Source organism: Cyprinus carpio, chromosome A2, assembly GCF_018340385.1.
Source record: "Cyprinus carpio isolate SPL01 chromosome A2, ASM1834038v1, whole genome shotgun sequence".
Lineage (NCBI taxonomy): Eukaryota > Metazoa > Chordata > Actinopteri > Cypriniformes > Cyprinidae > Cyprinus > Cyprinus carpio.
The window spans coordinates 7,189,233-7,214,506 of record NC_056573.1 but is presented as its reverse complement, the minus strand read 5'-3'; the positions used below and the strand labels follow the sequence as shown (position 1 = coordinate 7,214,506).

Sequence of the window (25,274 nt, the reverse complement as noted above, 5' to 3'; positions counted from 1 at the left end):
GAATTGCTGTGCCAAACTGAAAGTTAGTAAAACTGTGTAGAGTTAAAAAAGTATTGATAAATGGGTCCTAGTGAAAAGAGAGGGGAAAAAATGCAACATGACAATGTATTCTAATGCTGAGAAACTTTTCCTTAAATTCTAATCAAAACTACAAACCTCATACCTTTAAGACAAAATTATAAAAAATATATACAGGGTTCCCACTCTTTCATGAACACCAGATTCAAGGACTTTCAATGACTTTTTAAAGTACCATTTTATTAAATCAAGCACCTTTGAAATTCACACCCCCAGCACATAACATCATGAAAGTCCTTACTGTACTTACCATTTCACTTACACTTAATAGTTACATAAAGAAATGTCACAGTAATAATGATGTTTCTTATGTGTAGGTTTTATTAAATTTAAACCGTTTTAGACAGTCGTGTTTAAAGGACTTGAAATCCATTAAGTTCAATAATGCTAATATTCAAATGCAGTTTCTGAAATATTGATAAAAAATGCATGACATTGGTTTTTGCTGTAGTTTTGTACAAAATTTAAGAGTTTTTAAATTAAGAATGTCTCAATTTTTAATTAATAAAAAAAGCTGCTAAATGTTGTGATAACATTTATTACAATTATTTTGTAAATCTCTTTTTATAGTAAATCCCATTGAATTTGCACTTTCCCGGCATTTAGACTGATAACCTATGGAGAAGCAGTGCTAATTAGGCTAATGCGCTAAACTTTGGGATTGGGTTCCCGCGGGACGCAAATCTCCGGTTAGGGTAAAACCCCCGCTTACCGCGAGATTTGCCCTATTTAAAATACCCCGCATATTGATAGCGGCTCACTGATGTTCGAAAATTATATGCCATATACGGGAGCAGGACACACATTGCAAGGAACTGTGGGAGGTAGGGTACAACGGGGCTAAACGCACACCTTAAGAAAAACTGTGCTAATCACTGCGCCCTAAAATATGTATATTTTAAAATAAATACATACAAAAATAATAAATACAAAAATATGTTTGTATTGACTATTAACGGGAGCAACTGATTTTGTGTGAAAATAACAATTCAAGTTATTTGTTTTGTTTAAAAAATCCTATAAATGTATGAGGTGGCAAGAGGGGCCTTTTACCCAACACGGGGGAAGAGGTGCCCCAGCACGGGGTAAAAGGCCCACAGAGGACCATAGATACAATACCTTAAGCTAAAATAGTGTTTTTTTTTTGTTTTTGTTTTATAATGTTTAAGTTAATACTTGTTCAAAACATTCACTTTAGCAGAGTTTGTACTATTTTCTGCACATTTTGAAAAATATAAATTATTTTTTGTTCAGTCTATGCATATAGGCTTTTTGTGGCATATCACTGAAAATAACTTAAATTACACTTTCAGTTTTGATCGTACAGGTAAGAGCAATACATCAATAGAATCTGTAAAGGGTCTACTTTATTTGTATACACACATAATAAGAAAACTTTGGGATTTATAAAATAAAGAAAACAAACAGAGTGCGCTGTCTGCAGCCTTTGTCTGCGTGATCTTCATTTAGAAATATGTTATTAAAATGAACTGAAACTTAACAAATACTCAAATGTTAAAGAGATATGAGAGATAGAGAAAGAGATATGAGAGATATTTCTATAGAAATATTGACATGTCTACTTTTAAACTAAGCAAGTCTTATCGACAACAAATATTAAGGAATAAAGTAATCCATATGAAACCAACGTGATGTCCAGTCTTTTACGTCTCCCTTCACTAACTCTATGCAAGCACGCCCAATACTGATGCGCGGGTTGGGTTTTTTTCCTTACCCGCCCCAACCCGACCCGCAGGTTATGAGGCAGCCTATTATGATTCAGCTATGATTCAGCTATCAGCTATATAAATAAAGATGACTATCAAACTGCCCAGTTATTTCACTTCAGCACCGCATTTCTCTCACACACACACGCGCGAGGATTAGCGCATGTAGCCGGTGAAGTCTATCCACAAACAGACGTCGTACATCGTCTGCAGATATAAGGTATTTCATTGCACTGTAACAAGTAATCTGAACGGCGTATATATGTGTAATATTTTAAACGAGCCCTCACTAACTGAGTTTAATGCCACAGTTATGTTAGAATGCATCTCATTCTTGTTTCTGTGGCGGTGCGTCGAGCTCGTCATGAGGCGCGCTGGCCAGAGCGTTGTATGACTGATGCATCAGTTCAATTCAACACTACCTTCAAATATATGAATTTACCTGTTTTGAATAGCCTACTTTATATTTAACGTGTTTATGTCCAATATTAGTGTTAAACTGTTGAACTTCAGATGAAATCTACTATTGATTTTCACCGTTGACTGACTTTGCAGAATATTTAGACTGATAACTTCCGTGCGCAGATGCGGCAAATTTGTCACAGGACACGCGGTATGACAGTTGCGTCCGACGACATATGAACTACCCGTTTTAAATACAGTATTTTTATATGTAACGTTAGTTTCAGTATGTTTGAAAGTATTTGTTTTTTTTTTTGTTTATTGGTGATTCCGGCTCTCTCTCTCTATATCTATCTATCTATCTATCTATCTATCTATCTATCTATCTATATGAGATCAAGCAAGCACAGAATCAACTTTGTGCTGCTGCACGCGATTGTGTCAGATATCAAACAGATAACCCCACCGTGTTTTGTTCTGTTTTTGACAGAAGCACATATCGGACAATTTTAAAAATATCAGCATAAAACAAAACTGATTTCAAATTTAATTTAAGCACTTTCAAGGACCTATGTTAGTTTTCAAGTACTTTCCAGGCCTTGAATCCATATGTCTGAAATTCAAGTACTTTCAAGTAGTTTCAAGAAGCGTGGGAACCCTGTATATATTTTCCTCAATTTAACTAATAAACAACGAAAAAAATCAAGTAAAACAGTATTAATTTTGTGAATAAAAAAAAGTAACAAAAATTTGATTAAAAAAAAATAAAAAAAATATTAAAAAAACTATTAAAAAAAAATTAAAAAAAATCAACTAAATATTCAATTAATTACATTAAGAGAAATATCTTTTGTATAAAGAATGTAAAATCATGTTTAAGTAACATTTGTTACTGTACTGTAGCTGTGGTCCGCAGCCCCTGTATGCTCTCACAACTTTCCTGCTCCTATCTGGATTTCATATTCTTTCCAACCCCCACACAAAAGGTCAACTGCAGTAGCACAGATCTCATCTGACAATACCCCCCCCCTCTTTTTCCTCCTCCCCCCTCAACAACATCCTCCTCTTTTATTTGAGCACTTTGTTTTGACATGAAGCCAGTGGACCCTTTTGTAGCTACTTTATTCACAGTGAGGTTCTGAATGGTGTTTAAATAATTCAGCTTGCTCAAGTTCACATAGTGAGAACTGTTTGTTAAACGTGTTTTGAATTGTTTTGAAGAGAAGGTTTAACAGATCTTTCTATTAGAAAAGTCATATTTATCATACTGGAAACCTGTGTGACACAATTTGGGAGATTTCTCAGTAATCATGGTGACGCAGTATGCAAAATCATTAGCGGGTCATTAGAGGAGTCACTATAACTAATAAGGTTTTTAATCGCAAACAGCCACAATGCTTCTAAATGCTTCATTAAATTAGACTGCTTGCTCTGAAACATTTAAAACGGGTGAATTAGGGCTGCCGCTCTAACTGCTAAACACTCATTTAAAAAATCTTAATTATGCCAGACCAAAGAAAATAAAGAAATAGTATTATTATTATTATTATTATTATTATTATTATTATTATTATTATTATTACATATAGTTTTAATTTTCACATTAAACTGGACATTAAATTATGGAAGCCCGTTTCTGCCACAGTATTAAAAAATGAATGAATGAATAAATGAATGAATGAAAGCGACTCATCTCACAATTCTGACTTTTTTTCTTGCAATTCAGAGAAAAAAAAAATCAAAATAAAAATAAGAATTGTGAGATATAAACAAAAAATCTAAATAATGAGATAAAAAGCCAAATTTAGCTTAAAACAAAAAAAAAATATTCAGTGGTGGAAACAAGCTTCCATATTCACTTTTTCCCTGCCATTGATGATCTTTTAGAAGACAACGCTTCCCCGCCAAAGACGAGTTTTTATGGCTTTTTGTGTTTTCACTGTTATACACTCGGGGGCGCTATTACACTTTATCTTCTGAACGAGTACAAAACCTCCCGAACAAAAACACATGTGAACAGAAAAAGAAGTGAGCGATCTCTTATGTAAACAGATGTATATTAAAAATAATGCGATCATCAGCAATAGACAGCATATAAAATGAAAACTTCATAATGTTACAGAGTAAAATGTTGATTCATAAAGTGGTATATGACTGTGCAAGCTTTGGAGCTTTGGATTTACCAGATTTACGCTTTGATAATCGTACTGAATATTATCCAGATATAGTTTTTGATAAAAATGTGATTTTCTCACCTTTTTGCTCAAAACTATACATTTTTATGAAACCTACCTATATTCAAGTGTTGATAAAAAAGAATGCTTTAAGCTAGAATAAAACTGATATTTTGGTATATTGCATATTCATATATTCATACAGCAAAATATACCGGAGGCCATCAAATATTAGTGAAAATCATCAAAATCGCTGGCAGTGGCTGGCAACTTTTTTCAAAAATGCTGGTGGGAAAAGAGTTAAATGGATAGTCCATGCAAAAATTAAACTAAACAGTTACGGTTTCCATTGACTTCCAATGTATGGACAAAAATGCAATGTTGGTTACCAACATTCATCCAAGTATTTTCTATTACGTTCCTCAGAAGAAAGAAAGTCATACATGTTTTGAATATCATGAGGGTGAGTATCCCTTTAAGAGTATGCCTATAAGAGTCTAATCATTTTTCCTCCAAAGTTAGCATGGCAAATGCAGGAAAAGTCATCAGATGTTTGTCCTATAAACATGAACAGGATGTAGCATGATCCCCTGCCCCGCACACATTATACCAAAATTAATGTTTAGTATTTAAGCTTTCAATGACTATAAAGCAAAATGCATTATATAATATATTATATACAGGTATATACAGTATATATCATGTTTTGTGTCCCATAAAAGCCAACACTGAATAGGCTAATTAACTCAATTTACTACAGAAGATACACTGCATTTTCCTGGGAAACTCGAGATCATTTAGAGACTAACAGCTGTGATCTACTTGCCTCTTTATTGGTGGTTCTACAGGGGATGTCAGATTGATAGTGTCCTTGGTGATCTCCACTTTGCGGACACTTCCAAAAAAGTCAGTGATGAGGACACTCCCCGGATCTCTCTGGAACAGGTCAGTTCGGTGACCAGGAGTGGACACACACTGACTCTGCGGGCACACCTTAAACTGAAACAAACATGTAACTATCAGTCAAATGAGACTGAGAAACACAAACAAAGAGATTAATTATAGGTTGCCAAGTTCTAAGAGCGCATTCATTCCCAAATGGTTTTGCAGTTTAATGGAACTGCAAGCTGTCAGAAATGAACACAAAAGAAAAAGAACAAAAATTACCATTTAAATAACATCTGTTCCCGCACATCCAGCTATGGTGTGCAGGAAAGTGCCATTAATCTTGTGAATTCTTATGAAAACAGACTCTGAAAATTAATGAAAATCGGCTTGCAAATGAAACACGGACATGAAAAACTGGGTTGATCATTCATGGAGGTTTTCAACATCATTTTCATGTTAAAAAATGATGGAACAAATAAAATTAAAATGTTGCATACATCCCATCCTGAACAATTAAACATTTGTTTCTCTATGTGCCCAGTTTCGGTGAGGTTTAGGTCATTATCTAAACATTTAATACATCTAAATTTGGGACTTTTGACCACCCTAAGCTCTAAATCATCCTTTTTACTATGTCCTCAAGATGAAATATTTTAAGAACCAATCCTGTCCAGCTGAAATGAAGTGTGTGGGGGAGGGAGGTCGACATTAAATTGCATTCACAATTCATTTTTTTTCCCCGAATGTCATATATTTCAATGCATTTTCAGAAACGGAATATTATATGAGATTCAATAATGTCTGATTTTATCCACTGGGAAATGACTGGATTGTGAAAAGTGGACTTTCTGTATCAGAATGGAGGCAGACTTGAATGCTGGTTTGCAGTTGATTGTGGAAAGAATGGACATTTTTTGACCTGCTGGGAACTGAGATCATGACTGGGAAATGGGAGACATTTTATTTTTTTCCCTCTGGAACAGCATGAACATATGAATAATGCACAATAAGGCCAGTAATATGGACTAAGATTTTTGATTTAACAGGAACATGTGCAGAGGCATATCAGCTAACAATAAAAACGGCTTAGTTTTGTCTGAATCACTGTAAACACGTCAATATAAAACAGATTTTAAATGATACAAGCCTACCTAATCAGGATCATTTAATACAATTTACCAAAAACATCAAGAATTAGGTCCTTTGAAAATGTTTGATAAATAAAAAACAACATTTGGATTAAAGGCCAAGTAGTTTTGTAAATTATTGTCTATTTGAATGTTAATGAAAAGAAAAAAGCAGCTATAAATAAAAAACATCACCGCCCAGCAATTCCATTATTATTAATACAGTCTAATTAACATCAACAACAACAACAACATAACAATAATAGGCTAATAATAATAATAGAAACATTTAACATCTCACTTTTTACACTACTGTTCAAAAGATTTGGGTTGGCAAGATTTTAAAATGTTTTGAAAGAAGTCTCTTATGCTCATTAAGGCATTTATTTTAAAATATAGTAAAACCAGTAACACTGTGAAATATTATTACACTTTAAAATAAAAATAATTTTATGACTGTTAATATGATATAAAATGCAATTTATTCCTGCAATGGCAAAGCTGAAGCAGCAACATTTCTTATTATTATCAATGTTGAAAACAATTTTTCAGGATAGAGGAAGTTCAAAAGAATATCTATTTGAAATAGACATTTTTGCAACAACGTAAAAGTCTTTACTGTCACTTTGGTGAATGTTATTCATTCATTCTTGCTGAATAAAAGTACTGGTTCCTACCAAAACCCAAAACAAATAAAAACAAATATATATATATATATATATATATGTATTTATAGCTGGAATGACAACAAACCAACCTTGACATGACTTCTAAATATATAGATATATATATATAGTATATATATAGATGAGCGTACTTGATGCAATTTTATATATATATATATATATGTATTTATAGCTGGAATGACAACAAACCAACCTTGACATGACTTCTAAACAACATTTACTGAACATCCAGTTCAGAGGCTAATTTTAAGAGCGTACTTGATGCAATTTTAGAATTAAGTTAAATGATCCTTTGGCGATAGAAGAGCATTATTTCCAACCACAACTTCCAGCACACAGTGAAAGCTATAAAAGAACTTTCGTAATCTTTCTGATGACAGTGAAAGAGAGATCATTCATGAGAGTTCAAGTGGCCCTTTTCCATCAACATTAAAACCTCTCTCTTTCCCCCACGGGAAATCAATAATAACGTTGCTAATCCAGTAGAATGGAGAGAGAGCGAGAGAGGAGCACGAGGAACAAAAAGCACCAGAAAAGAGGCTGTTGTCGGACCTGTTTGATCTGGGAAGCACTGTGCCAAGCAGAGAGGATGTGGAGGGCAGGAGAGATCAAAATGGATTGTGGGAGTTGGTGGGACTCCAACCACACAGATAAATGGAAGAGAAAACTCACGCTCACCCAGGCCTTCAGAGAAAAGGTCTCCCTCCTGACTGTTTCAAAGCTGTCTGACCTACACCTGTATTAGCCACTCTGTTTAAAGTGACATGCTAAGAGGCCTGTGGTCCACTAAAGCCGTTCTTTTCATCTGCGGCGACAGGACGTCTTTGTGACGGATGCTTTTTAAGTTCAGTTCGTACCAGAAAACAAACCACACACCATATCACTTGAATTAAAAAAAAAAAACAAACAAAAACACACACAAACACACACACACACACAACAAAAAAATTTCGTTCATGTTGGCTTGGCTAGCAGGATGGACTTCCTCCAGGAACTCCAGTAAGTAGAAGGTGTACTTGTCCATCAGATGGACCCCTATTCCCAAGTCTGGCTGATGCTGTATGGACAAAACAATACAGGTGAACCAATTCCAATCCCCCATACTCTCCTAATAATTTCAAATCTGTATTAATTATAAATGGTCAGGGCTTTCTAGCGAGTCGTGGTGTACAGATGTAGATATATTTCATATTTGTATTTCAGTAGATATATTTTATCATATTTTATTAATCACATTGTTATATATATATATATATATATATATATATATATCTAATTTTATAAATTTTTTTAATTATTTTTTATGTCCTTGTAAAAAAAATTAATTAATTAAAATTATAGCCATGATACTGTACATGTTGTTCTGTCTCATCTATATTACACTAGACCAAATAGTAACAAACCCTTCAGAATAATTTTTCATTAATAATTTCATTAACAAGATTAACAATGCTCACATATGGATTAAACAGTTTAGACAAAAGTTTTTGAAAGAGTTTTTTTTTTTTTTTTTTTTGAAGGACTGCATTTATTTGATCAAAAATATAGTAAAAAAAAATATATATATATATTCTAATTTACTTTAAATGTGATATATTCCAGTCTTCAGTGTCACATGACCCATCATCAATCATAATCCTATTCTATTATGCTGATTTGCTGATCAAGAAACAGTTATTATTGTCAATGTTGGAAATGGTTGAGATGCTGAATATTTTTGTGGGAACTGAGATATTTTTTTTCAGGATTCTTTGACAAACAAAAAGGTCAGAAGAACTGCATTTATTTGAAAAAGAATTATTTTGTTACATTATAAATGTCTTTACTGTCACTTTTTATTAATTTAATGCATCCTTGCTAAACAAAAGTATTAATTTATTTTAAAAGAATCTGAAATATCTTACTGTAATGATCCATAAGCCATATATTAAATTTAGTCGGCATGAATATATAAAGATGCTATAAAGATTAAAAACAGCATTTAGCACACGTTATAGGAACACAACTATCCTCGAAGCTGGTTTGGTTTGATCCCAGACCTCATCATGTCCCAAATCACAATGATTTCCCATCCATTTAAACTCCATAAACCATGTTGTCTATGATTTTTATGTCAATGGTTTTCAAAGGTTCTGCAGAATTGTAATAATATCCAACAGCTACAACTAAATGTTAAGGGGGTCATATAATGCGATTTAAATTTTTCCTTTCTCTTTGTTATGTTACAAGCTCTTGGTGCATAAAGAAGATCTGTAAAGTTGCAAAGACTAAAGTCTCAAACCCAAAGAGATATTCTTTATAAAAGTTAAGGGTCAACCACACCCCCCTAAAACGGGTCGTTCCAAAACGCCCCCACATCTCTACATCACTATGTGGGAAGATTTGCATAACGCCGCCCAAATGTTCACGCAAAGATAGAAGGCGTAACTTTTATTCTCGCTGTTGCTGCAGCTGCCCTGTTGTGGAGTCGCTGTGTGTTTCGTTGAAGTGAAACTTTGTTTGGCCTTCCAAAAGAGGACACGACTAGAAATCAGTGGTTAAGTTGTATTTCAACACAGTTCCAGAACAGTTCAACCCAAATATTCAGATGTGTGCTGCACATTTTATGGAGGATTCCTGAATCAGTAGCCTGCAGTGCGTCTGTGGCACAACGACTGTTTCTATAAAGTTGGGCAGTTCAAACTTTGCAAGGATAGTCTCTTGCTTCTGACTCACAGCCTATAGGTATGTTTTTTATATTTAAATAATTTGCAAATGATGATTCAAACACGAGTTTTGAGCAGTAGAGTAGGCTTGTTGTTTGTTGTTTCTCAGATCAAAATGCAGACATAGTTTTATGTTTACGCAGCATGACACGCAACGCAACGCATAAAAAGACAGCATAAAGTCATTATAATCAGTAATTATGTCCCCACTGGATGCAACAAATGCCTCGTTTGTAATGGGTTTAATTGGTTTTGTCTCGTCTAGTGATATCCGGATCGCAAACGAATCTTTCTATTTAACCGGATCTTCTTAGTGAACCGGTCGAACCAGTTCACCAAATCTCTCTGAATCATTTGAAACGGTTCGCTTCTCCAGTACGCACTAATGCACAAATAACTTTAAGTTATTCTGTTTATAAACATGCCTTACACTCCCTCTGACGCGAAATAAACCAATATCTGAGTTATTCAGTTACTCCTAACAATAAATTGACTGAACTGATAAAAGAGAACCGATGATGGAATGTTCACGAGAAGAGCAGCTTGACTGAGTCTCGTGAGCCGGCCTGGGAGACGGAATTGTATGGTAAGGGGCGTAACATTTCCGTCACACACTTGAGGCATTCACCCAATCACAACGCACTGGATAGCTGGCCAATCAGAGCACACCTCGCTTTTTCAGACCGATGAGCTTTGCAAAAATCAACACGTTTCAGAAGGCGGGGCATAGAGGAGAAACTATAATGTACAGTATGTGGAAAATAGTGTGTTTTTTTAACCTTAAACTGCATAAACATATTGCATTACACCAAATACACAAAATAATGTTCTTTTTAGCAGCATCATATGACCCCTTTAATTGTCAGGTGTGCAAAAGATCAAGAGCAGAAGGTGTGACTCACTGAGAGCGAGTCCTCTCCCACTTGACTGCTGGCCAGGGCCATGAGGTTGGGCGAGTAAAACCTCTCATACATGGAGGCCCCCTGGCACGTGTCTATGATGAATAACAACTCGTTGTACCTGCAAAGAAAGGAGGCCGTTTTAGAGCCGGTTGATTCTTGTCAGTTTTAAATTACTTTTCTTCTATAACATTGCAATCTAATGTTGTTTATAATTAAAGCCGGTGGTGAAGTAATAATAGCCAGATCTGACCTGCAGCACAGGGATCAAGGCTGTCTGAGCCACGTTCACTACACAACCAACACAGCACTGACCGCAAGCCGTTGCCATGGTAACCAAGAACCCAGCATCCATTAATGCTCCATTCACAAAATAAAATATATAATAAAAATTAGAAAACACTTCTGGCCATCTCTGACTAGCGAGAGAGAGAGAGAATGAGAAGGCTTGGAATCACATGAACCTAAGATGTAATGGGGGAGCAATGAAGCACAAAAGGGGCTTTACTGATTTATTGGATCAAGCCTGCAATTACCACATTGACATGCACAAAACATCCTGTGTTTAGTCCTCTACAGAAAGAGAGAAAGCTCTCACTGCACCTCACTCTGACCTCCCACAATATTTACACAGTGCTAGAACCTAAACAGCCTATTAGAGCATTTATAACACACAATTAATACGTTAGGCAGCTGCAGCCCTTCAGCCATGTACTGTACATCAACACTGTGTCCAGGAGCCACACAATGAAGGCTAGACTGCATATTTTATGTTGTACTTTGATGTCATTTGATGTGCATTTTGGAATTTGTTTTGGTCAATTTCTGCAATGCTCTCTCTGCAGTAAGTACACAAGTATTAAGCTGAATGAATACATTTGCTGATACGACTGGAAGTGTGATATTGCTTTTATTCAGCGGTTGAATAAGCATTCAATGAACATTTATACTGAATAACTTAAGTACTTTTATTTTTCCTCCTCCAATGAAAATACTTTCAAATGAAACCGAGCCATTACTAAATGAATCCGTTGAGTGCTAATAAAGATAGTTGTTGTTTTATTCATGAATAAATCAGGGATGAACTTACAGTGCATGAGGATATAGGGAAAAATTCAGCCTAGATCCTGTATGTATGTATGTGTGTGTGTGTATAATATATATATATATATATATATATATATATATATATATATATATATATATATATATATATATATATATGTATATATATATATATATATATATATATATGTATATATATATATATATATATATATATATGTATATATATGTATATATATATATATATGTATATATATGTGTATATATATATATATGATGTATATATATATATATATATATATATGTATATATATATATATATATCCAGTTCAACATACTAAACCAACAACCAAACAAATATCCACATCAAAACCATAAATCAAAATTCACACTTTATGGAAACCATAAATACTACACAATAATAATAATTATTATTATTATTGTTATTATTTATAAAAAATAAAAGTACACTTGTTATATTGGCAGTCTCCCTGTAACAAAACAAAAACAAATTTAAATGCAAATGATATAACAGTACACTTGTTATAGTGGCAGTCTCCCTGTAACAACCCAAAGTCAAGTGGCTCTGTTAAGGGTATAACAGTGATATCCATGGATAGAGGGTGGGATTCAAACCTATAACCATTCATTCACCAGGACAGATCTTTCACCACAAGACTGAGATTGTCATAAATCAATCATATGTGATAAATCAAGATGCTACAGTTACTCTGTGTCCACTGCGTCTCTTTCAATAATTACCTTCTCTTTTGCCACATCTGCTCAAAAGCATCAGCCAGCTCCATGTTGCTGATCTCCTCAGAGTCCTGGAACTTCAGGAAGCCGTTTCCACCGTGACCTGTGAGAACAGAGACCCACAGATTCAGAAAAAAAGAAGAAATGCAGAAAAGCCAGTAATGAGGCTGTTACCGGTCCGACCTGTCAGGTAGATGAGAATGTTGCTGCGGTCGTCGGAAAGCAGACGTTTGGATCGAGGGGTGCTGGGGGGGAGACGCCCTGTCAGGACTCGCAGGAAATTCTCTACTGTGACCTGTTAAACAAAAAGACATGCTTTTAAAATAAGACCTGCCACAAAAATTGAAGAGTCTTAATTTGGGTCTCAAAAATGACTGTCATTAAAATTGAGTAATTGGTTCTTTAAAATAATAATAATAAAAAAACAATCATTAAGGAAACATCACTACTGTGTGCTGCTCAGAGACAAGCAAAGAACATTTTTAATTACGTTTAAACATTTTCTTGTGCTGACACAGAACAAGCCTTATTACCATCCAATATAAGTGATATTAGTTTAAAACCAAAAGCCGCTTCACCTCATATCCGCGGTAATCCACCTCCACGTCATCTCCATACACATTCAGCTCCATGTTCTTATGACTGAACACAGTGGCTGGTTTGGGGTTTCTATAGTTACAGGCCATATCATCGGCTAGCATCAGCACAATGTGACTGGGAAAGCAGAGCAAATACATCTAATCAGAGCAGACAGGAAGACTTTTACTGCGGCTAGGGACACAAATATCACTGCACACATGCAGCTAACTCTGGAGAAAACAACTAAAGTAAAGAAACAGAAAACAGTGGGTAAAGACTATTCAAATAATGTGTCACTGTGTAATGAGGATACCAGGAGGGAAAAATAGTTGATATACGGTAGATTTGTCCAATTATATTGTCGTTCAACAGGCCACTGTTTTTTTTATGTGTCTAGAGAAGATGCTTTAGAGAATAATTGAAGCAAATGAGTAAGTTCACCTGTCTGGAATGCCCAGTCTCTTTACACTTCTGTAAACTGACAGCGTGTTCGCCACATGCCGATAATTAAACCAGAATCTAGACGTGCAGACCTAGACATAAACATGATTATGAACTCCAAAAAACATGAAAAAAAGCAGCATTTAAGAAAACATATTGGAAAGTTGGAATTCAAAAAAACAATAATAAAATCATGTTATACCTCTAAATTAGCTGTATTTTCTTCTTCTTTTCTATTATTGCTATTATTTGCTAGTACAATATATCTATATGTACCCTTAATTACATTAATGCTAACCAGCTATAAATGCCTGCATTAACTTTGTCCAAGATTTTTACTAAACCTACAACAGCACCCTAAAACAAAGGCTAAACAGCATTAACCAAATGTCTGAGCTGTCCTGCTTCTTCTTCTATTTAGATTTAATGTATTTTTATTTTTACATTTTGTTTAGTAATAGTAGTAGTAATTTTATTACTTCAACTTTTAAATTTAAGTGTATTTATATATAATATAATATGTAATTAATATGTATATTTTATTTAGCTTTATTTTAATTATCAAAAACTATTTTTAAAATATAGTTTTAATTAACAATGACAATACTGACTGTAACACAGTGGTTCTTAAACAGTGGGTCGGGGCCCACTAGGGGGCCTCAGCAAACTTCTAAGGGGGACTCAAGATGACTTGAATGTATTTTACTATACCAACTATACCATTGTTTAAAAAAAATGTCTGGTTTTAAAAGTGTGATTTTTAAACCTGGAAAAGTTAAACCTGGAAAATTAATAAATTCACGTAACTCCATGGGCATTTTTATACATTTTATAAATATATGCTTCTTACTAGTTATGCCAAGCTCTAAAATAATTTATCAAGTAGAAACTGTGAATAAAATATTCTTAAAATAAAAGATCGGTATCTTAAATCACTAACAACTTAGAAGGTGTTTGAATATTGTTTTGGACACTGGGGGGTCTTGGAGCCAAAAAGGTTCAGAACTACTGCTGTAAAATGTCTTCTACCTTGTCACAGGATAAATCTAGTTTACCATGTTATCATATGTTATTGTCTTGTTATGTTTTAGCAACAAAAGTACACGTTTCGTAATTTATTCATTATGAATCCTTATAAATTCTCGAAATTCAAACTTACCAAGACTGCCCAGTTGTTGGATAATAATGGTGCACAAAAATAACAAAACACAAAATTAAACAAAAACTCAAAATTATTGAACAAGACTCAACATTTGATTCCAATTCGATTTCTGATGTTGTGCGCTCCTTAATGCAGACTAATAATGCATTATTAATGTAATCAAACTCTCAAAAGTAGTACAAAATGTGAAAATATTCTCTTTCAGGTAAATCCATGGGCAAAAGAAAAGTAAATGGAGACCACACATAGAGTCTTTGTCCATTTTAGCATGGAAGCTTGTGAAAGCCACTTACACTAAGTAATATGATGGCAAAGTGCTAACAGCACAAATTGCCTCCACATGTACTGACTGAATGCTGTATGCACTTTATAGAGAACAATTACAAGGCATGAAATGACTGCTTTGAGATGCATTTGCAGGAGGTCATGTGACATAAAACATCATGCACAGGTTTTGAACCAGCGAAGCTTTAAAACTAGTTAGACAAAGAAAATTAAAATTAAAACATTAAAATAAGAGAAAAATATCATTTGACATATTTTTTTTAAAAAAAACGTTCTTACTATGAAAATTATTTAAAATAATATATTCAAGTGGGAACTGAATGTAACAATTAAATGTATTATAGTTTAAATTTATATAAAATGCAATTAGTTGAACTTAAAGGGCTAGTTCACCCAAAAATGAAAATTAGGCTGTGTTTTACTCACCCCCAAGGCATCCTAGGTGTATATGACTTCCTTCTTTCAGACGAATCCAGTAGGAGTTAAATCAAAAATTGTCTTTGCTCTTTCAAGCTCTATCATTGCAGTCAGCGGGTGTTGCATTGCTTCAGTCCAAAAGAAGTGAAATAAAAAGCACCCTTCCATAAAAAAAAGTGTCTCACACGGCTCCGGGGGAAAAACGAAGGAATCCATATTCAAAACATAATAATCACTTGAATCTAGCTTGCGTTCACTGTTGTAAATGGAAGCAATTCCGCAGGAATTACGTATGAGGTCAGCTTTGCGCAATCGCCGCTCAGAAGTGACACACGCGGAAACGCAGCAGAGAGATGAAAACAAAACAACAGTCACTAATTAGAAGTACAAAACAAGGATTTGTAAAGAAGAATGTCGGAGGATTTCGATATAAGCTAAGAGGAGACTGGTTTTCCTTTGCTAAAGTAAGGAAACTTTGCTTCTTTTGATAGAGCTTGGAATAGCCAGGACAATTTTTAATATAACTCGGACTGGATTCATCTGAAAGAAGAAAGTCATATACACCTAGGATGCCTCGGGGGTGAGTAAAACGCAGCGTAATTTTCATTTTTGGGTGAACTTACCCTTTAAGAGTGCTTTTTTGACTCCCTTATGACGGACTTCAGTACATATTTATGTGTAATTTCATCCTTCACGTAAATGCAGGATTCATTTTGAATGGGAGAAAAATAAATGTTCATTAAGCACCGTAAATGCAGACCAATAGATTAATTAAAAAAAAAATATTTGAATTGAATAATATTTCATGTGAAAATATTTTTTTTAAATGCGATGGCACTCAGCAAAAGTAATGTCTAGTAAAACTTGCAAATCTCTCACTGTACATTGCTATGTTAGTTGTCATAAAAAGTTAATAGTTTTGCAGCACTGCAACAGTTATTGTACATAATTTTTTGATAGAAACACTGTAACCATCATGACGTTCACATGACACTGTATCTATATATCTATACTCAAAAGTTGAAAAACCTGAAAATGTATGTTTGACAATTAATTCTGAAATATATATATATATTTATATAAATAATGGGAATTCTCAGTCCAAGCTGAACTCAAAAGTTGGCAGCCCTGGCAATGTATGTTTGACAATTAATTCTGAACAACATTCAAGATATTTTATACTTGCTCTCATTTATAAAAATAAATAAATGTGCCAGTAAGATGGCAATTTTGTGCTTTTTTGTCATCTGATCAGAAAACTGTGAGACGAGATAATGAATACTGATTAAACAAAGCCAAATACCTAAAGAAATACACTTGATGTGATCACATGTGATGTTTAGAACACACTGGCCACCATAATGTAACACACAGACTGTGATTCATGAACCTAGCAAGCTCCCTACCTAGGCAGCACTGTATTTTTGGCCATCACAGTCGTTACATGTATGTGCATGCTTATATATAACAAATCGGAATTAACACAGCCATTAAAATAATTAAATAAACATTTTCAAAACCTTTAGCAACCTTTATGCTGAGCTGAGGATATTAGCTACTACTGAATGCTTCACTGTCCATTCAATGAATCAAAGAAACGTTTTACAACAGTTATGAATAAAGACACTTACCTCAACATAATTACTGTATCCATGTGGTATGGAAACAAGCAAATTAATAAATGCAAATATTGTAATTAAATTGCAATAATTCATTTTGTTTTGTCATCGGTTTAGTGACAGGCTAGATTTGCAACTGCAACCAGGAAGCGTTATACTTCCGGTTTGATTAAAAGTCCCATTTTCCGAAATAAAAGGCATATCTCTGCGCAGATATTTAGATATAGCAAAGAAAACGGAGGACATGAATATATGATGATGCATTAAATTTTTATCAGTAACTTTTTCTTAGATCCCATAAATTTAAGCAACAACTGTGGATTCGTTTGCTGTATAAGGCAGAATTATTATCAACTTTTAATAGGGAACAAACCTTAAGCAAAACTGGAGCACTGAGGTATGTTTATCATACTTATTTTTCATTTCCAAAATTGCTCTGTATTTATACTATTTTCCCCTACCGACAAATTAATCAGATGCATTCCAACAAGGCTTATGCAGATTAATCTGAAACTGGCTCTTTGTTTATATTTAAGACTTATTTTGTCAGTCACTTCAGACAGCAGCCGCCTTCACTCACATGATGGAGTTCTGAAAATCAAAAGCATTTTCACCTTACAGACGTTGTCTGATTTACACAATAATATATTTTTAGGACCTGATTATCAGCAGGCACCAACTAAGGATTAAGTGAGATTGCAGGCCAGTGTAAGTTTTTATCAGTCTCTTTGATGAAATATTAAACTCATCAATGATTCATTAAATTCATTTTTATCATCTGCAGTGAGTATATTTTCTCGTTGCTTTAAATGCCATTGTATTTAGGACAATGATTCTTTTTTTCAGCTCTATTAAGTTATTCATTCATAAATTATTTTGATAATTAGATATTTAATATTCTAGATTTAAGAGATTAAAGATTTTAATACAAAAAAGTATAATTAAAAGGCTGCAACTGCATTAGTTTTTATTTTATTTTTATTATTAATTCATAAGATGTGAAGAAGTTTATTTTAAAACATTAATATCTAACAACGTTTTGTCTGCCAAATCAGTGTGGTGTAATCTTGTTGTCATGTGGCAGTAATAACATAAATCAGGAAATGATATCATATAAATAAGAGCATTATTATTGTCATTGTTGTAATCGTTCATATTTTGTACAATACAATGCATTTTTAAAATAATTTTAACATAATATCTACATTTAAGTTTGATATAATACATAATGCATATTTATACATTAATTATATAACTAATTAAAATATTACAATATTTTAATAAAGTTTTAAAATTAATGTATTATATTTGTATTAATATATACATATATTAATATATTAATACATATAATTTATATATTAGATAATAATAAGATTATTATAAAATGCATTTATTAAATGCATTATATATAAATATGAATGATTCATTATTATATAATACACAGTGCATACTGTAAAATATTAATTATTAAAATATAAATGACTCGTTATTTAAACATAAATTAAAATTATCTTATTACTAAAACCCTTTTTATTATTATTATTTTAAGGATTAAGATGTGCACACAGACAGCATGCTCTCGTTTCCTCCTCTGAACTCCAGAGACGCGCATTGGTCTTCAGCACGCGCGCATCCGCTGGCCAAACGCACACACTTGAGTCACTCCATCAGCGCGCGGGGAGCGTACAGGTGTATCGCCCTGTGTTGGCGGTTTCAAACACTGAAGAGAGATACTAAGACCAAGACTAGAGGAGAGCTTGGAAGCAGCATGTAACAGGCACAGCGGTTTACTGAGAGCGTCGCTGTCTTCATCCATCTAGTTTAGCGGCCACTTGGAGAATGCGTTAAGATCGCAACAACATCACGGACTCGTGAAGCTGCAACAGAATACATTCTACACTCAACGCAACAGGATCGATAGTTTTCCAAAAACAGAGATGAACACCAACGATGCGAAGGAATATCTCTCCAGGAGAGAGATACCTCAACTGTTTGAGGTGAGCATTTGCGTGTGAACTTTTGTTCGGGTGAATCCTAAAGAAGATGTTTCCACATCAGCTGTTACAAATGACGAATAACATGAAGTTAGCTTACTTGCATAGAAAGAATTTGATATAAAATGTGATGTCCGACTACTGAGAATCAGTAAACCAATGTTGGTTCGATATATATATATATATACAGTTATGGAAAGGTTATGAATATGATTAAAGTTGATTCATAATAAAAAAGGTAATGATTCATTTAAAGGTATGTGTATGTGGGGTACTGCGTGTTGTAAATAATGCAAACTGAGTTGTGGAGTGTTGCATCAGATTAGATTATATGCAAATGATCGAGGGTTATGTATGTGTTTATAGTCGCTAGTGTGTGCGCGTTTTTACGCACAAAGCTGAAAATGTCGATCGTGTCTAAAATGCGAGTCAACATCGCTGATTGTCCATCGTTTGGTTTTTATGGTAGGCGTGCTGTCAGAAGCCTACACATGCTTATCAGAGTCAAGTCTAATTATAAATAACAGGATGATTTATGACTGGTTTCAGTCACCTAATATTATTTTACTATTGTTTTGTGAACACTATAATTTCGGAGTCAGTCCCTCTCTTTAAACTGTTAGTGGTGCATTTATGAGCGCCATGCCAACTTTGGTTGTAATATCCTGGGCATATGATGAGGGTAATGATTAACATTTACACAAAATATATAGGAAAGTGTACATAGGAAGTTTTTTTTTTTTTTTTGCTAATTTAATCACCGTTTGCCTTCTCTAGTTAATTTTAAACAACCCTGCTGTGTAAAAAAAAAACAAAACAAAACAAAAAAACAACAAAACAAACGATTTTTTATAAGTTTTCAATGTGTAGTCTAAAGGAGGTCATAAAATCATCATGCATAACAATTATAAAAGAAAGAGCAAAAAAAGCTGTTAAAGCTTAAAAGTAATTTTAAATGGTTTCACACTGCAATATATCAGCTTCCCATTAATAGCTGAATTCATTTATAGCTACTATCATAGTTATGTTATTCTAATGACTATATATATAATCAGAATAGTTTCAGTATAAAATAATAAGCTATGGTTTTAATAGTTCAGTTTTTAAGATATATTTTGTATATTTATAAAATTGTACTGTATAAATAATAACATTGACAAAAACAATGCATGTTACAATGCATGTTACCCTGTTCTTACAGTGAACAGATAAACACAGTACACCTCTCTGATTTGTCACTGGTTTCTCAGAGTCTGCTGACTGGTCTGATGTACTACCGACCGGATGACCCCATAGACTACCTAGAGACCTGCCTTAAGAAGGTGAGGGAGCTCGGCGGAACTGACAAAGTTCGGTGGGACACGTTCGTTGGACAGGAGAAGAAGTTGTTACCGCCTCTCAATGGTGGGCAGTCACGTCGATCTTTTTTCCGCAATGGTGAGTAGGAGGTGTTGTCATCAGCCAATGCAACTCCAAATTGTAGGCGACGCTGAAATTCATGCAAACTAGAACTGGCCAGTGCTGTGTTGCTGTGTTGCACAGCAGGCTCATTATTCATTATTTGGGTGTTGTTAGAGCATGGCAACCATCAGTAGGGGTTTTCCTTTCTTTGTGCTGGGCAACATTGTTCTACCCACCTCGAGGCAATACAAAAAGGCAAATGAATGCAAAGTACCTTTACAGTAAAACATAATGAGTTTGTCATCTAATCAAAACATGTTTTTCCAATGATATCCTATCATGGGATTTCCTGTGAACCTTTTTGCAATATATTGTTGAGGATATCAGAAGCTCTTATGACTAACTATTTGCATTCTTCCATACAGTTCTCCCGGACAGTCCTAATTTCCCCTATCGGAGATATGAGCGCCTCCCACCCATCAACCAGTTTTCCATAGAGAGTGACTCAGACTTGTCTGAGACAGCTGAGCTCATAGAGGAATATGAAGTGTTTGACCCATCTAGACCCAGACCCAAAGTCATCCTCATTATAGGTAAGCCCGAAGACTGGGTATTTCATCACAGATACCAGGCTAATCACTTGAAGATGTTTTGTGTTGGAATTTGTATTAAAATACACTGCCATTCAAATGTTTATTTTTTTTTCTCCCTGCAAGTATTAAGAAATCAATACTTTTATTCATTAAGAATGCATTAAATTAATCAAAAGTCATAGAAAAATTTTATCTTAAAATGAATTTAATTTTAAATAAATCCCTTTGAATGAATGCTTTTGCACTTTCTATTTATCAAAGAATCCTGAAAATTTTTATAATTTTGATAATGCTAATAATAAGAGACCAAATAGGCATATTAGGATGATTGCTGTTACAAACCCGATTCCAAAAAAGTTGGGACACTGTACAAATTGTGAATAAAAACAGAATGCAATGATGTGGAAGTTTCAAATTTCAATATTTTATTCAGAATACAATATAGATGACATATCAAACATTTAAACTGAGAAAATGTATCAAATTAAAAAAAAAATAAATTAAAAATAAATTTCATGGCATCAACACATCTCAAAAAAGTTGGGACAAGGCCATGTTTACCACTGTGTGGCATCCCCTCTTCTTTTTATAACAGACTGCAAATGTCTGGGGACTGAGGAGACAAGTTGCTCAAGTTTAGGAATAGGAATGCTGTCCCATTCTTGTCTAATACAGGCTTCTAGTTACTCAGCTGTCTTAGGTCTTCTTTGTCGCATCTTCCTCTTTATGATGCGCCAAATGTTTTCTGTGGGTGAAAGATCTGGACTGCAGGGTGGCCATTTCAGTACCTGGATCCTTCTTCTACGCAGCCATGATGTTGTAATTGATGAAGTATGTGGTCTGGCATTGTCATGTTGGAAAATGCAAGGTCTTCCCTGAAAGAGACAACATCTGGATGGGAGCATATGTTGTTCTAGAACTTGAATATACCTTTCAGCATTGATGGTGCCTTTCCAGATGTGTAAGCTGCCCATGCCACACACACTAATGCAACCCCATACCATAAGAGATGCAGGCTTCTGAACTGAGCGCTGATAACAACTTGGGTTGTCCTTGTCCTCTTTAGTCCGGATGACATGGCGTCCCAGTTTTCCAAAAAGAACTTCAAATTTTGATTTGTCTGTCAACAGAACAGTTTTCCACTTTACCACAGTCCATTTTAAATGAGCCTTGGCCCAGAGAAAACGCCTGCGCTTCTGGATCATGTTTAGATATTTCGCTTCTTTTTTGACCTATAGAGTTTTAACCGGCAACGGCGAATGGCACGGTGGATTGTGTTCACCGACAATGTTTTCTGGAAGTATTCCTGAGCCCATGTTGTGATTTCCATTACAGTAGCATTCCTGTATGTGATGCACTGCCGTCTAAGGGCCCGAAGATCACATGCATCCAGTATGGTTTTCCGGCCTTGACCCTTACGCACAGAGATTGTTCCAGATTTTCTGAATCTTTGGATGATATTATGCACTGTAGATGATGATAACTTCAAACTCTTTGCAATTTTTCTCTGAGAAACTCCTTTCTGATATTGCTCCACTATTTTTGGCCGAAGCATTGGGGGAATTGGTGATCCTCTGCCCATCTTGACTTCTGAGAGACACTGCCACTCTGAGAGGCTCTTTTTATACCCAATCATGTTGCCAATTGACCTAATAAGTTGCAAATTGGTCCTCCAGCTGTTCCTTATATGTACATTTAACTTTTCCGGCCTCTTATTGCTACCTGTCCCAACTTTTTTGGAATGTGTAGCTCTCATGAAATCCAAAATGAGCCAATATTTGGCATGACATTTCAAAATGTCTCACTTTCAACATTTGATATGTTTATCTATATTCTATTGTGAATAAAATATAAGTTTATGAGATTTGTAAATTATTCCATTCCTTTTTTAAACACAATTTGTACATTATCCCAACAATAATATAATCTTGTATTTACAATAGATTGTTATAATATAATAATATTTTACAATATTACTGTTTTTACTGTATCTTCGATCAAATAAATGCAGCCTTCGTGAGCATAAGAGACTAAAAAATCTTACATACCAAACTTTTGATTCTATAGTGTGTGATAAAACAATAGATGACAGAATAACATAAGTAACTCCCACTCACTTGTTTATTATTATTATTTAAAAAAAAAAAAACTAATTATGTGTGACTTTAAAAGAAGATTACCATCTGATCAGCCAAAAGTGGTTCAGTTAAGCCATGTGCAGTGATCATGAATTATTAGTGTAATCATGAAATTACACTAATTGTCTATTAAATGTCCAACATTGGCTAAGAATATTTAATACTTTCATTGTCATTGTCATTATTTAATACTCACTTATAGTTACAGTTAATAAAGTAAGATAAAGACAGTAAAGTTTTGAAAATCCAACTTTATTTAAATGTTATGCTTAAATTCTCTTGTATTTATTTATTTTTTTTTAATTTATTACAATTTTAATATTGGCCATAACATGAAATTAGAATTTTAATATTAGTAAACTAATATTCCACAGGTACAGTATTGAACACAAAAAACTGAGAGTTCGTTTCAAATGGTTGTGTTTGTGGTTAAATTTAAAAGAGAAAAGTGAAAAAAAGCGAAGTGACATACAGTATATACAAGTATGGTGACCCATACTCACAATTTGTGCTCTGCATTTATCCCATCCAAAGTGCACACACACCGTGAACACACACACGGAGCAGTGGCCAGCCATTTACGCTGCGGCGCCCAGGGAGCAGTTGGGGGTTCGGTGCCTTGCTCAAGGGCACCTCAGTCGTGGTATTGTCGGCCCGAGACTCGAACCCACAACCTTAGTGTTAAGAGTCATACTCTTTAACCACTAGGCCATGACTTCCCCTTAAAATTCAAGTAAGGTATATTTAAGAGCAACACTATTGACTTTCCTGTTCTGTATGCAGTAACACACTGATGTAATAAATTATGTTATCACGAAATCAGAGACCATCCCCTCATCAAAATCCAATTACATGTGTTCACTGGGGATGCATTTGAGATGGATACCTGCTGTAAACAGGACCGCTGAGTGCTAGGGATGCTATAGTTCAGACAGAGCTATCGTTGTACATTTCCCTCCTGCCTTATCAGACTTCCCTGAACAGCATGCATGTCTCTTTAAGTTGACTGATGAAATTTGCGAGGGAAACGTTATCTGTGCTGAATGTAACCAACAAGCAAATCTTATTAAGATATTAGCTCTAGCTCAGTAAATGTTTCCCAACACTGCACAGCTTTCTGTTTTGTTTATTAAAAATTTTCAGTGTTTTATGACTGTTTCTTATAGAGGTCAACTAATACTGATAACTGGTGCCTGTAGTTTGTTGGGCATTCAGTCCCTAATATACATTGGTGTAGGTGGAATATTTTATCATGTGATGTGATGTTTATTAATATTTATTGTTGTACAGCAGTTACTTCTAGTCCTAGAATTTCCTGATGTTTAGTCCAACAGCACTCGGGCTGCTTATTGTTTTGTTTACTCCAATTATCTGTTTTGGAACAGACAGACCATCAGTCTGTATATTAGTGGTGTGCGGATATTTCAGTGACTCTTTCTGCAGGGTACATTGTTTTGCCTATAGGTGGCGATAAGTAACTGTCTATGAGTTATTGAATTATTCATTCAACAGATTCATTAAAACTTTGTTCAGAAGCAAAACAATCGAATGTCTGTATGAGTAAGTCATTGAATTATTCACTCAACCAATTTGTTCAAACCACTAATACGTTCTGGAGCATAACAAGTGGAGACGGTTTTCTTTGACAGAGCAAAAATAGAAAAGCTTTCTAAAATTACTCAACATTAACTTCTTTACTGAAATGTTATATAAAAGCAATATGAAATTGTGTTATTTGTCTGAATATCACAGCATTTTGCATATAGCTACATTTACTCTCAAAATATGCTTTTCTGGAGTGTCTGCATATATATGGGTGTCTGTGAGTGAGTCAGTATGGGTTCATAAGTCTCCCCACTATCTTCCCAAACAGGTGGCCCGGGCAGCGGTAAAGGTACACAGTGTCTGAAGATTGCTGAGCGTTACGGCTTTGTATATGTCTCAGTGGGTGAGCTGCTCAGGAAGAAGATGATCCATAACGCCACCAGCAACAGGAAATGGAGTCTGATTGCCAGGATCATTACCAATGGGGAACTGGCACCACAGGTATGAACATGAAGTCAGAATGTCAGAGAATATAAAGGTCAAAAACACATGCCAGTAATTAAATATGTCAATAAATAGGACATAGCAGGACT

The 25,274-nt window shown here is 34.5% G+C and overlaps 2 protein-coding genes across 3 annotated transcripts in view; one reads left to right on the top strand and one right to left on the bottom strand.

Annotated features, from left to right (window-relative positions):
• Positions 1–17,184, bottom strand: part of LOC109083843 (phosphatidylinositol glycan anchor biosynthesis, class K) — a 44,151-nt gene extending 26,967 nt beyond the window's left edge. The window contains exons 1-10 of the mRNA XM_042714258.1: positions 16,998–17,184; positions 15,137–15,165; positions 14,687–14,752; positions 13,528–13,619; positions 13,086–13,221; positions 12,691–12,802; positions 12,514–12,610; positions 10,690–10,807; positions 8,033–8,139; positions 5,208–5,384 (exon numbers count right to left, since the gene is read on the bottom strand). Coding sequence (XP_042570192.1) covers positions 5,208–5,384; positions 8,033–8,139; positions 10,690–10,807; positions 12,514–12,610; positions 12,691–12,802; positions 13,086–13,221; positions 13,528–13,619; positions 14,687–14,752; positions 15,137–15,165; positions 16,998–17,106 — 1,043 coding nt within the window. The 5' untranslated portion in view covers positions 17,107–17,184. The remainder of the gene's footprint in view (positions 1–5,207; positions 5,385–8,032; positions 8,140–10,689; positions 10,808–12,513; positions 12,611–12,690; positions 12,803–13,085; positions 13,222–13,527; positions 13,620–14,686; positions 14,753–15,136; positions 15,166–16,997) is intronic.
• A 1,430-nt stretch (positions 17,185–18,614) lies between these two features.
• Positions 18,615–25,274, top strand: part of LOC109083817 (adenylate kinase isoenzyme 5) — a 101,458-nt gene continuing 94,798 nt past the window's right edge. Inside the window, exons 1-4 of one of the 2 annotated variants that reach the window (XM_042770887.1) lie at positions 18,615–19,007; positions 20,255–20,408; positions 20,831–20,998; positions 25,010–25,182. In XM_042770887.1, coding sequence (XP_042626821.1) covers positions 18,948–19,007; positions 20,255–20,408; positions 20,831–20,998; positions 25,010–25,182 — 555 coding nt within the window. In that variant the 5' untranslated portion in view covers positions 18,615–18,947. Of the gene's footprint in view, positions 19,008–20,254; positions 20,442–20,830; positions 20,999–25,009; positions 25,183–25,274 lie in introns of both variants that reach the window. The other variant, XM_042770879.1, reaches the window with a different exon arrangement.